The sequence below is a fragment of the Perca flavescens genome, chromosome 15, assembly GCF_004354835.1.
Source record: "Perca flavescens isolate YP-PL-M2 chromosome 15, PFLA_1.0, whole genome shotgun sequence".
NCBI lineage: Eukaryota > Metazoa > Chordata > Actinopteri > Perciformes > Percidae > Perca > Perca flavescens.
In genome coordinates, this window is record NC_041345.1 from 10,457,823 (window position 1) to 10,471,131 (window position 13,309).

The 13,309-nt window shown below is 43.0% G+C and overlaps 1 protein-coding gene across 1 annotated transcript; it reads right to left on the reverse strand.

The window, feature by feature from the left end:
* Positions 1-229: 229 nt before the first annotated feature.
* Positions 230-11,691, reverse strand: nptx2a (neuronal pentraxin 2a). The gene is made up of 5 exons (XM_028599211.1): positions 11,242-11,691; positions 9,220-9,460; positions 4,249-4,493; positions 1,296-1,475; positions 230-692 (listed from the first exon to the last, which is right to left on the reverse strand). Exons 1-5 carry the CDS (start codon positions 11,689-11,691, stop codon positions 465-467), a joined length of 1,344 nt encoding a protein of 447 aa, XP_028455012.1. The 3' UTR covers positions 230-464.
* Positions 11,692-13,309: the final 1,618 nt, after the last annotated feature.

The following is a 13,309-nucleotide window of genomic DNA, read 5'->3' on the forward strand; positions in this document are numbered from 1 at the left end:
GCAGCAGGAAGTACTCTACCATGTAACACAGGAATAGTGTTCCACAGCACATCAATGCCTGTTTGAGCTCACATTCACTGCAAATACAGTGCAGCATTGTCAGTGTAATGAATGCAACCGAAAAGAGCTGTTTTCAAAGAGGAGTCAAACAAAAGCTGATCTACTGAAGAGAAAGCACAGAATGACAGTAGGTCATATTATTACAGTAGACTGATGCAACAGCATATCTTCTTCAGACGAGCACACTGATTTGATTTCTCCTGTAATGTCCTCAGGGTTCAAATAAAATGGACATATCAACAGGTGAGTTCCTTAAAGGTTGAGTCTTTGAGACTGCGCAGTCATACCATATAAATATGTAAAAATGTTGCATTGGTACCCCTATCTTTGGGAATTGACTGAAGCAACACACAGTCAGAATCTCGAACCCAGAGGCGACACTGAATTTCCTTACATCAGATCCTTTAGGAATCAAAAGCACGATCTTCACAGATCTCCAGAGCAGTTTTACTCGCACCACCAAACACTTCCACATTTGCATCAATCCAAGGAACCACGTTGCCAGGCATGTAAGCTGAGCAGTTGGCCAGACCCATGATGTCCACGGGCCGCAGTACTCGGTCCCACATGTTGAACTGGCTCAGCTCGCCCACAAAGGCCTGGGTCGCGTCAAAACGGCCTCCAACTATGTCCTTCATGGAGAAACAGGAGATGGAAATTTGTGAGTTAACTTCTGAAGGAAATGTAAACAGACTTTAATTTGAATGAATCAATTCGTTTGATTTTCATCAAACTGCCAAACAACTCTGGACATTTTGCAGTGTACACTTTAAAATATATCAAAGTGTTGCGCAATCTCAAATGCTGTGCAACATGCAGCAATCTCACCTCTGAATGAGAGAACACAGCCCTCATTAGACTCCACACTAATGCAGTAAGTTAATGGCTCTCTGAGGATATTACTCATATGTCGCTGTACATTTATGAAGTATACACATGGTGCTGTCATGGAGCTAAATGCTAGAATAACCCGCAACTCCCAAAGGCGTAAAGGTGCAATTTAGAGGTAGATGAATGAGGTAATACTGAAAGGGCCATAATAGCGTGAGAAGAGCCTTCCTGCCTTCTCTCCCCTGCTCCCTGCTTTGCACCTCCAGCACTTAACTCAGGGGAGAAAACACCCAGGGATTTTATCAATACAAGGACACACACACACACATACACACACAGACACACACTCATGTGCATGCACGCACACCTGTTCTTTACCACGTAAGCTTCTCTACTGCTCTCACCTGCTCCTGGCCCAGGATGATCACCCCTCCAGGTTTAATTGGATGCCAGGGGGCCAGGTTGTCCCCGGTGCCTAGACGCTCGCCATCCTGGTAAGCCTCCCAAAAACCGTCTCTGGTCGTCCAGGTGATGCAGATGTGGTGCCACCGCCCGTCACTCACTGACAGAGGGAGCTGGGCAACCTGGTCAGGAGTTTGGGGCGAAGGATGAGTGAGAAGGGGGCAGGGAGGCAGGCCAAAGGGCAAAGAGCAGGGAGGGGGAGCATGAGGGGGCAAGATGATTCAAGAGATATTTGAGATTAATTGCGGCACGTTGGAAACAAGGACAGTAATTAGAAGGGTTAGGGCTTCAAAGAGCCAGCCCTCTGCAGAGAATTCTCCAGATGAGCCGGTGCGACATATAAAATTTAGATTACCAAGGTGACATCAAGGGATAGAACATCCTTCAAAGCAGTCGGATAGCTAACAGCAAAACAGTGTCCTCTTATGCATTTACACTTTGTTCATAGATCAAAGAAAAACAACTGGTTATTTTACCAACCAATGACATCATAGTCCTCTGAGAATACAGCGCAACACATGAGATTATGAGTGTACTTCTGTGTGACTCATTAGCCTTTTTTCTCCTGAGCCTACAGAAGTATTTCACACTCATATCATATAAACCTGAAAAGATGGGAAGAGCCACTGAAAATAAAATTCAAATAACTTGCAATTACAGAGGCAATTGACCTGGTTAAGGATGCCAGGTGGCATCTTAACGCCACTGGGACTACAGGGAACACAGGCAGTATTATCATAAAGACATAGTCTGAGCCTCTGCCTGACTATTTAAAGATTTCGGACTTTAAAATGAAAAATAAATTCAAAATTCTCAAATATTCTGCAGCACTTAAAATAGGACAGCCGTGATATTTTGTGCACAAAGGGCTCAATATTAAAGCACCATATTTGCAGGGCGTACAAATACACGACTCACTCATCTTCATTTAAATGACTACAAATTCTCTAAATTTCAAAACATAAAAAGCACAAATTTACTGTTATTTTGAGGTTTTGACTTGTCATAGCAGGAAAAGCAGAGGTCTAAGTTCCGTTTTGTGCTCCATCGAGCCAATATGTACAATACCAGGGCCCTGGAATGGGTACCTCAAAGAAATCGATACATCTACTGTATGCTTCTCCTGCTGTAAAATGTCAACATGTCTGCTGTGAAAAAATGATGTATTTTACTTTTACTGGTTCAAAGGACATTTTCTTCTTCAGCTTCAAAAGTGTAAAAGTGTTATAGAAAATGAGCTCACATGCATGGTGTCTAAGAAAAACATGTCAGCCATATGAATTTTGAATGGTATTAGGATAATTCATAGAATAATCAGAATAATCTGCACAGAATTGCTTGAAGATTTTACAAAATTTGGAAAACTGTCCTCCAGATAACACCAGATTCATAAGCATCGGATTACATGCACACTTGCCAAAAGAACCCAGTTTAAATGTTGTACAAGACCAGATGAATCTATTACAGATTAAACTCCTGGCAGCCGCATTTGATTAGAAAATGGAGATGCCGTAAGCATGTTTTACTTGATTTGAACATTGGAGAGAAAAATTCACCAGATATCGACAATCTTCCTGAATAAAGAGACCTGATGCCTGATGAATATGTTACTGTATAATAACAAAGATTCCCTCTCTGCATAGCCTCCCACAAATACAAAATACAGACAACGCTGCACTTTTTAATACTGTTGAGGCAGCTTTCTGCTTCCCTCTCAGTATGCAGCCAAATGAACAGCATAAACAATGTTCCCCAGTGGACCCTGTTATTAGCACATGGATGTGCTGCTGCACATACGGTTATCATATTCTCCTCCATTTCGCTCGCTTTTGCTCTGTTGCTTTCTTTCTCAGACAAATTATAAATTCCTTTTTCCTGGCATCTTGTGATCTTTCACTCTTTCCCGTCTCTCTCTCTCTCTCTCTCTCTCTCTCTCTCTCTCTCTCTCTCCTCAGCACTCTGTCGCCTCCAAGGCTCTGCAGCTTTTCTATTTCCTACACCCTTTCCCTCTTTTTTTCTCTCGTACGCGCATCCCTTTCTCCCACCAACTTTCTCTCATCTGTCTGACTTGAACACATGTATAATGCATGGTGAAGGGAAAGCTGTGAGGAGACCTGCCTGTGCCAATAACGTCCAACGTAAACAAGAAAAAATAAATCCTCTCCAGTGCGGGAACATTTTACAAAATAATAATAATAAAAATCCTCCAAATCTAACATTACACTGCTGAAGAAGCAACTGTGCCACCAGGAAAATCTTTTATTACATCACATTTACAGCATCAACATAACAATAACAATAATTCCCTTTTAAGGCTAAACTACATAAAATATTCATGTATATTTTTAACACTTTTCTGTTGTGTTAATTGAAATCCAGTAAGTTGACTGAAATCTCACAGTATGTGACTGTGTAGCAACAATATAGTGTCTACAGAGAGCAAAGGCCTTCAAATGAGCACACATGGCAGCACAAGTTCTCTAATGAATTACTGTTATTCTTGGTGGTGTGTGGAATGTGGGTCAATGATATGAAATGTTTATAAGGTGCAAAATTAAACATTCAGAGCTGATGGTCAGTGAATTTCCTCTCAGCTGTATCATAATTGTGCTCACATGTTGCGATCTGCTTGGTTCACAACACAGAGAAGCAGACCAACATGAACATGCTCACGCCTTCTTTGCATTTGATTAGCGTCACTGCTGATCTACTTTTACTACCATCGTTACAGCCAGCAGCGTTGCCAGACGTGTGATGAATGATTCTGAGCTTCTGAATACATCTCGCTACATCTCTCTACATACACCCTTTTCAGGAAATCAGGGCAGAGTGAAAGAATCAAAGTCGCCTTCCTCTCCATCAACACTGTTCGCCAGTTTCTCATTATAACCCTACCTTGTCATTGACTAGTAGCTCAATGGGGTTGTTCCCCCATTCGATGAGGACGATCTCGTTGGCCTGGCCTGGCACGCCATAAGAAAACGGGGTTCCTATGCCGGGACTGGCACCAGACTTGAGCCACATGCACACAGTGAAGGCGTACATCTCAGGGAGGCTCTTCTTGATGCGTCCGTACAGGTAGTTAGTGCGAAGAGGGAGAGACACCTTGAAATCCTCGGGTGACTTGAAGGCATTGTTATCTGTTGATGGACAATGATTACATACGGTTACATGTTTTAAGTTAACTTTGGTGTATTATCCAATCAAAAGAGTCTTCTTCTGAGGATGACACTGAAGAGTGTAACAAAAGTGTCTGAGAATGGTGACACAAATGAAGACATGGAAATGAAATTCAATTTAGGATGAGAAAGAGAATCACATGTAAGAAGCATGTTGGCTGCTAGCAAAGTAAACGTCAAAATGGATTAGGGTGACAGTAAAGGTTGACCAGCTGCTTCTAATATCACATCAGTGAGAAAACAGGTGATTTTTAGCTGTGGGATGGTATATGTAAGAAATTCTGTTAACTTGTCTGCCATCTGCACGAGGAAAATCAAATATGCCAAATGCAGTCCCAGGACACAACAAGACTAAGAGTCTACACTACAGCCATGCTAGTGGTTCTGTGAGGCTATACTTAGGCATTTGTATACAGAATTTTGCAGGTATTTGGTTATAAACCAAAGTATTGGATAAATGTGAATGGTGCTAATAGAAAGATCCAGGGATAACAGTTATGACAATTCATCCTCTGAGGACCATGGATGTCTGTATCAAATTTCACAGTAATCCATCCAATAGTTATTGAGATATTTTTAGAGCAGTAACTGAAACCGGCCCGAGGCATTAAAGGTCCCATGACATGTTGCTCTTCTGATGCTTTTATATAAACCTTATTGTTCCCCTAATACTGTATCTGAAGTCGCTTTCCCAAAATTCAGCCTTGGTGCAGAATTACAGCCACTAGAGCCAGTCCCACAATGAGCTTTCCTTAGTATGTGCCATTTCTGTGTCTGTAGCTATTGAGGAGGAGAGTGGGGTGTGTGGCCTTGACCAACTGCCACTTTGCTTGTGTGAAACCCATGATGTCCCTCTATGGTTGGGCCAAATTATCTGGGCAGGCAAAGCAGTGAAAGGAGAGGTAACCTTGCTCCTTATGACCTCATAATAATAAGCAAGATTCTAAAAAATTGTTCTCAAAGGCAGAGCAGGATACCCAGGGCTCGGTTTACACCTATCAACATTTCTAGCCACTGGGAGACCATAGGCTAGAAATACCATAGGCTGGGGGACCACCAGGCTGGGGGAATGTATTTTACAGTTATTCTCCATTGGTTTGGCTCATTTCTTGAAACAGAAATGATATTCTCAAAACAACATGGACAAACCTCCAAACCACTTGGCAATTGTTCACAACAGAATTGAATTTCTCATTCATTTCATCAAATTGCAAATGTCTTAGTACATATCTCAATGTCTCAGTACATCTTTGCAAATGATTAAGTACAGGTAGCCTACATTTAGCACAATTTCCAAGTGAATAGATCTTGTTGATCTAAACTAATTGTTGATTCTCAGTCTAATGGTTGTTCTCTCCAAAACGTGTCAGCGTCATTTCATTGTATAAGTCATCACATGCACAATAGTCTGTTCAATTGTCAAAATTAGTCAATAACATAATACCATGAATACCATATATGAAGCTCTTGGAACATTTGATAAATTGATTACAGCAATTGACAGTCAGGTGAAACTAGAACTTGACTAAAGAAGGAGGAGTTTACTCTATTGTAGAGAATAATGGCATTGGAAGGAAACGAGACCTCTCACATCCTCGTGTTTGTGGATGAAGCTGGCTTCAACCTGGCCAAGGGCCGAAGACATGGCTGTAATATTATTGGCCACTGGGCAACGGTGGATGTCCCAGGCCATGTGTGCTGCCATTTCTGAGAATGGCCCAGTCTTGGGCCATACAATACACAGAAGCTCCTCATCTTCTTGGACCGCCTTCATTTTGATTTGACCCCTGAAAATGAGAGAGGTCTCGTAGGGCCTCACCTACCACAATATGTCATTGTATGGGACAATGTGAATTTCCACCGTGGCCCGCTCATCAGGGCCTGGTTCACTACTCATCCAAGGATGGTCACGGTGTTCCTACCACCTTACTCTCCTTTCCTCAATCCTATTGAGGAGTATTTCTCCGCTTGGAGGTGGAGAGTGTATAAGCATCGGGCTCAAGATCAGAGGTCCCTGCTCCATGCAATGGACGCTGCGTGTGAGGATATTACAGGAGATCAGTGTAGGGGATGGTTGCGACATGCACGCCGTTTCTTCCCTCATCGCAAGGGAGAATATATGCTGTGATGTGGACGAGAATCTGTGGCCCGACAGATAGCAGCGTGTGGATGGCCAGCAGGGTGAGGACAGCGACCAGTGAAGAACTCCAGCTTTATTTACAGCACTGTAGGCTACATATAATTTTCCTTGTTTTTTGTTTGTGTGTTTGTATTACAGTATATTATGCTGTATACATTTTCTTTTTACTCTGATGTATGGAAGTTACTTTATGTGTGTGAATAAAAATGGTTACAATTTCCTTGGCAGTATGAGTGCAATGTGTGATGTCAAACCTTGGAGGCTACTCTTACCCTAAAATCCTAATTTTTTTTTCTCAGTTTTATACACAATTGTATTCTGTTAGCTAGACAAAAAAACTGTACAGTAACCATTGTCAATGGGCTAAGACTGAAAGGTGGACATGAGGGATATTTCAATGGTCCTCTGCCATAGTGACAAAACTTCTAAACATTTTGACTTGCAGTGCTTACACAATGCCAAAGGGACGAAGCATTTGGGGAGCACTGACTATTTAAATGAGAAAGAAATTTAGTTTTGACACATGAGTGAACTGTTTTGGGAGAGATATGAGCTTTTGCAGATGAACCATGGTGTTGTGCTGTGCTGAACCATCCAGGTTATTTTGGCAAAAGCACCTAGAGTGTTGAGAACGTCCGGTCTGTTTCAAGAAATGAGCCAAAGCAATTGAGAAGGATCTTTGCCATTTCCCTGGCACCGACTCTTTATATGGGAAAGGAATTTAGTTTTGAAGCATGAGTGAACAGTTTTGGGAGAGATATGAGCTTTTGCAAGTGAGCGTTTTGCCAAATGATCTTAGAGTTTTGAGAATGTAATTTCTGTTTCAAGAAATGAGCCAAACCAATGGAGAAAAACTGTAATGTTAAAAAACCTCATAAAGTGACATTTTCATGGCATGGGACCTTTAAGATATTTATGTCCGAGCCCGACACAGTTAAAATCTCGTATTTTTCTCATAGTAATGACACATGTCAGTTTGTTTGTGTGGAAAGCCCGCTTTTATTAAGCAACTGTAGGAAGGCATTCGGAAATGTCAACAGATGAGCGCATCAGCGAACACGGGGCAACAAGCGCATGTTAGGCGTGCACCTACATAATAAGCTTTTTTAAATTTAAAATGTTCAATGCCTTATCGCGCAGATGTGACCAAGCCCGACCCGAACCCGAACATCATTTCTAATTTAAATATCTGTCCGAACCCGGCCCGGGCCGTTGGGTACCGTTGGGTACCGTTGGGTCCCGACGGGCTCGGTTTGGGTATCCATCCTTTAGTCAGTTGAGGCCATTCACATCACAGCTTGTAAATGATTCGGCTGTTGGTCAGTTACTGTAAAGAACCATTGCAAAGAGTTTTATGTAATATTCAAAAGACACTGAATAAAAGAAATTAACAAGAAATGGAGTAAACATGGATAGATAATGCATGAAAGACAGACAGTTGGACAGAGAGAGAGAACCTTACTGAAAATGTAAGGAGACAATTGTGAAAACCACACACACATAGCCTACTGATGTGCACTGGGTTTGCACCAAGGTAACATGTTGCATATTTCAGCAGGAATGACCCACAGTGTTATGGGTTTAGCGTATTTTGGAGTATTTGAGGCTTAGCTACTGTTACATAAAATCACAATTTCTCTGGCTATATGACCCATCTGTATCACTCAATGAAAGGTTTACAATACATAAGAAAAAGGGGTTTGTCCATGCAATGTGTTTCATAGGAACTGGTCCCCTGCCACTACTTCTAAGCTCCCAATTTCTGTTCCTCTACAAGCTCAAGCTTAAACTACTCAAGATCACAGGGTGCTGGACTTTATCCTGGTAGTTCTTTATTGTAAGCCTAGAGCAGGGAGCAGGGAGACAACCACAGCATGTTGCAAACTCCTTGCAGAGCAATCATCAGTGGAAAAAGCCTCACATTTACAGCTGACAAAACAACACCGTAAAGCCTCAAACATCACTGTAATTGAATCAACGCCTCTCTGGCACCGACTTGACGTAAATTGAACATAGTAAGGCTCACAAAGGTATTTATTGTGGGGTTATTGTATTGACTCATTGTATTCTACAGGTGGGTGTGCTGACGTGCCCTCCTCCTTGTAAATGTGAGCAATTAAATTTGGTTAAAACTTGCATCCTCAAACAGCCACTGACTGAATCAACTGAGTGTCGGGGGACATGGGCCTACAGGACATGTCCAGTGAGTGAGTGGTGAGATAATCTTCTAAAATAATTTTCCTTTTGGCAAAGGAACATATTCTGTTATTCTGATGTCTACCATCAAAGTGATACCCTGGAGTGTGGACATCGCTCTAATATTTCTTAAACTAATTAAACATTCAGGGTTGCTTTTTCAAGACTAGGAGCTGCTCCGAGAATGGCCCTGAGAAAAAACGTTGTGCTGTGAGCTTTTTACTTGCATCATCACAAATTTGCACAGAGATTGACTAAGTAGCGCTACATCTGGCAGACAAAAAAAAAAAAAAAAAAAAAGCCTGGTATTAAATCTGGCCAGCAATTCACAGCACACATTGTATCACTTACTTTTCTCAAGCTCAGTGATCCTCTCCAGGAGGGAATTGAGAGTGCTCTCGGTGCGTTGTCGGTGGGCCGCTGTGTCATTGTAGAGCTGGCTCTTCTCCTCCTCCAGATCGGCCACCTTCCGGAGGAGCTGGGTCTCCAGCGCCCCCAGACGCTGCCGCAGCAGCTCCCGCAGCTCTAGTGGCAGGGGAGTCAGGGCCGAGACACCTCCAGCTGACACATTAGTGCTGGGGAGGCGCAAACTCTGCTGCTGGGGGGCCAAGTGGGAAAGATGGCAGGAAACAGCACCAGACAGAGAATGGAAGGATAGATAGATAGATAGATAGATAGATAGATAGATAGATAGATAGATAGATAGATAGATAGATAGATAGATAGATAGATAGATAGATAGATAGATGAGGCAGAAGGGAGGGACACATACAAACCATATTCCAGTTAATCTTGTGCACTCAAACAAGCATTCACTCAATAAAGACCTAGATTTGCGGTAGATGACTGATTTTATCTACCTTTTAGGCCTGATATATTTTAAGCACCTTTGTTTTTGAAACAGCAATATCAAAATGAAGACAGTGTGTCCCTGTGGCAGACTTTGATTGGTGACCTGCCAAACCCCCATAGCTGGGCTGGGTATTAAAGTTAGGTGCCACGCGTAATGTTACCCAGAGTTCCCACCAGGCGTGATCGCAGATGGTTTTTGATAAAGAGGGAACAACAAGGCCCACGCTTATAGTTGGTGGTTTTGCCCTCAGGTGTTCATTTCTAAAGCTTGTGTTGATGTTGCCCTGCTGGCTGGGATTCACACACGTTGGGACAGAGTTTGATTAATCTTCCATGACACAATGGAACCATCTGAATAGCTCAAATGAGCGTTTCCAAAGGTAATCTGGTGCTGAAGCAAGCAACTGCAAGGTCCTGAATGCAATAGATGGTTTTGATTCGTGAGACAGGTCCTGCTCCAGGGAGCCATATATGCATATCAGAAACACCATGTCTTGCAATAATCATTATGTTAAGCAGATGCAGATCAATAGATGTGGGATTAAAATGCAATATAATATGCATCCTCACAGCTGCAGTATATCCATGATTTGATCAGGGCATTAAAGCTTCCGATCAAGAACAAGAAACCATGGAGGGAGGGGAGTGTAGAGAGATAGAGAGATGGTTGGATCGGCAATGCAGCATTCTGTATATAGAAATAACCTTGAATTTAAATAAACAGCGTTGTGATTGTTTATGATAACAGAGCTGTCAGATGGTGAAAAATGCACTACACCGGTAATATGACGTAAGAGATAAAGCCATGGTTTACGCCAACCTTCTGCTGTATGTAAGCACATAGGTGACCTCAATATCAACTGTGATCTCTGAGCTTTGTGGAATGAATGCACACACCGGAAGTGTGGTCTCCTGGGGCTGAACGGAGGGCTGGTTGAGATCAAGCTCTCAGGGCAACAGGAATATAAGAACCACTAAACCATTAAGCATTTCATGCAGGTGAAACTTGCAGGAATTAATTTCATCACCTGCTTAGAATAATTAGTCACATAACTGCAAATAGCCTAACACACAATATGTGGAATGAACACACACACACACACACACACACACACACACACCACTGTAGTCATAAATGATCCCTGCACCACATGCGTGATCACACCTTTGACACGATTTTGTGTCGCTCGTTTCTTATGGATTATATGCAGCTGGTTTCGCCATCAGAGTTATCTTTTAATGATTAAAAACGTATTGATGTGACACGCCTATTACGTGACCCTTTGATCTCACGATCCCCCTGAGAGGTCTCCTGCAGCGCAGAGTATTATCAGACGTGTGTGCAATGCTCCATGTAAGGCATATATGGCGAATGGACTGAAAGATATTGCCAAGGCGCGTGTGACATAAAATATACTGCAGTTGGCTTTGTTGATGGGCATTCATAGAAGTGAATAATGATGTTGGTTTCGGGGGTAAACTAAACAAAAGTGATTTTCTGACACGTTTGTGCCATCTTACCTCCAAGTTCTCCAGCCGACCCTTGAGACTCTGCATGGTCTTGCCCAGTTGGTCTATGGTCTCTCCGGGGTCCCGGGGCAGGTCCCCCATGGTGTTCTTGCCGTATTCCTTCCGTCTGGAACCCTGACCCCGGGACTTGCCCTGCGGAGACTCGTCGGCTGCCGCCTCGCAGCGCGCCAGCTTGGAGTTGAGCTCCTTGATGGTCCCCTGCTGGCTCACGATGGTCTCCTTCTGCTGCAGGATGGTCTCCCGGAGCTGGATGATCGTGTTCCGCAGCTCGTCCTCCACGGGGCTGCTGCTCTGGACACGGTTCCCCGTAGGACCATAGCCGCAGCCCGGCTCTGCGCCCGGGGGAATGGCGTTGCACACGAAGCGGCTACCTGTAGCCTCCTGGCTTCTCACGGTGCGTCCACTGACCAGGTACAAAAGTCCAACTACTAAAGTCAGCATCCCGACTAGATGGACCTAAGCAAAGCCCACGTTATTAAAGGAAAATTACTGACTGAACGTTTAAAATCTCCCGTAAAATAATAAACTTATTTCAACGACAGCTCGTTAATTGAAGCGGTCGCGGAAATTTTCTACACTTTCAAAGTGTGATAAAAAAAAAAAAAATAGGCTACCAAACATAGATTAATAAAGTGAAACCATAAAAAGCAAAACAAACGTGAATCCGCAGTGAAAAATCATAAAATCATACATCCACCAAACACATGGTCGCTCCTGTTTGAAACACCAACAAATCTGAATTCTTACTTTCAGCAGGTGGAAACTCGGTATCAGGACTTGATAGTTTTTTGTCTTCCTTTAGTGGAAGACAAAAAACAATAAAGTTGTACTGATTTGTTATCTTGAGAGAGAGAAAAATCCACAGCAGGTAGGGAAGTCAGTTCAGCGTGTTTTGCCTCTCCGGTTGGTTGGATTGTCAGTGAGTGGTGCTGAAAAGACAGCGACGCTGCTCAGCCAGATCATGGGGAGGTGCGCACTGGCTCTTCCGCACATCATCGGTGAGCTCCGGTTATTCAGCTTCAGGCTACGTCATCACTATCCCAGTGGATCCAAGTCAAGCTTTGGGTCCGTTTCATTTATCACTTGTTTAAATGCGCGGAAGCTTAAAATTAGTACTCCAAAAGGGTTTACGTGTGTTATCTGTGTTTTAAAAAATACAGGTCAGCAGAAGGTGCTGCATCAATCATGACTAAATAGCCTCTTTTCTGCCGTGTTGTTTAATATTATTCATCACTAATGAGGGCATTTTTTCCCCCATGACATTTACTGATTACAATCATATATAAACAAGCCCACTACATCCAGAGTTCTGTTTTCAGCTCAAAAAGGAATGACGCTCAGAAAACCAACAATGACAATGTCCAGTGGAACACAAAACACAGCTCTCTGATGGATAAAAAAAGACCAGTTATTGTTGATACAGGGATCATTGCTGCACTATTTCCTGTTGTAAATGTTTTCTTGTGTTAGTGAAGCATGGAGAGCTCATACATGGCAGGGGACTTCACTTTTACCCGACACAGCTGATATAGTCTGATGTGGCGCCTGACATCAACTGTGTTATTAAAGTTTCACACACTGCTGACCGCAATATCATCAGGAGCAAACACTACCTTTGCCTGCCTGGGCCTGTGTGTGTGTGTGTGTGTGTGTGTGTGTGTGTGTGTGTGTGTGTGTGTGTGTGTGTGTGTGTGTGTGTGTGTGTGATCATGGCTACCACAGAGGAAGTTTGGAGTACTTTGTCAGGTGTTTATATGTCTTTGTCATCGAGATAGCATCGCAACCGTGCAAGATACAGTCATGAAACACGTGCGTAGTTGAGATCATAATGAAGGCCGAGTTTAAAGAAGGTTGTGGTCCGAGCAAGGGCGCAGGAAGTAAGGGGGTCGGAAGCAAGCAAGCCCCCCCTCCCATACTTTACGCCCTTAGCATGATTTGGCCTTGCGGCTGTGATCCCATGCATCGCAAGATGGTCTCTAGATAATTTTATAAATTTAGGCCTACATCTGTCTGGATATTGGATTTTTGCACTCTCTATGCAGTCTTAATTTGTTTGAAT

Coding starts and splice junctions, on each gene's coding strand:
- nptx2a (XM_028599211.1), bottom strand. CDS start 11,691: ATGCTGACTTTAGTAGTTGGACTTTTGTACCTGGTCAGTGGACGCACC. Junction 1,476..4,248: donor AGCTACTAGTCAATGACAAG/GTAGGGTTATAA, acceptor ACTCCTGACCAG/GTTGCCCAGCTCCCTCTGTC. Junction 693..1,295: donor TCATCCTGGGCCAGGAGCAG/GTGAGAGCAGTA, acceptor TTCTCCATGAAG/GACATAGTTGGAGGCCGTTT.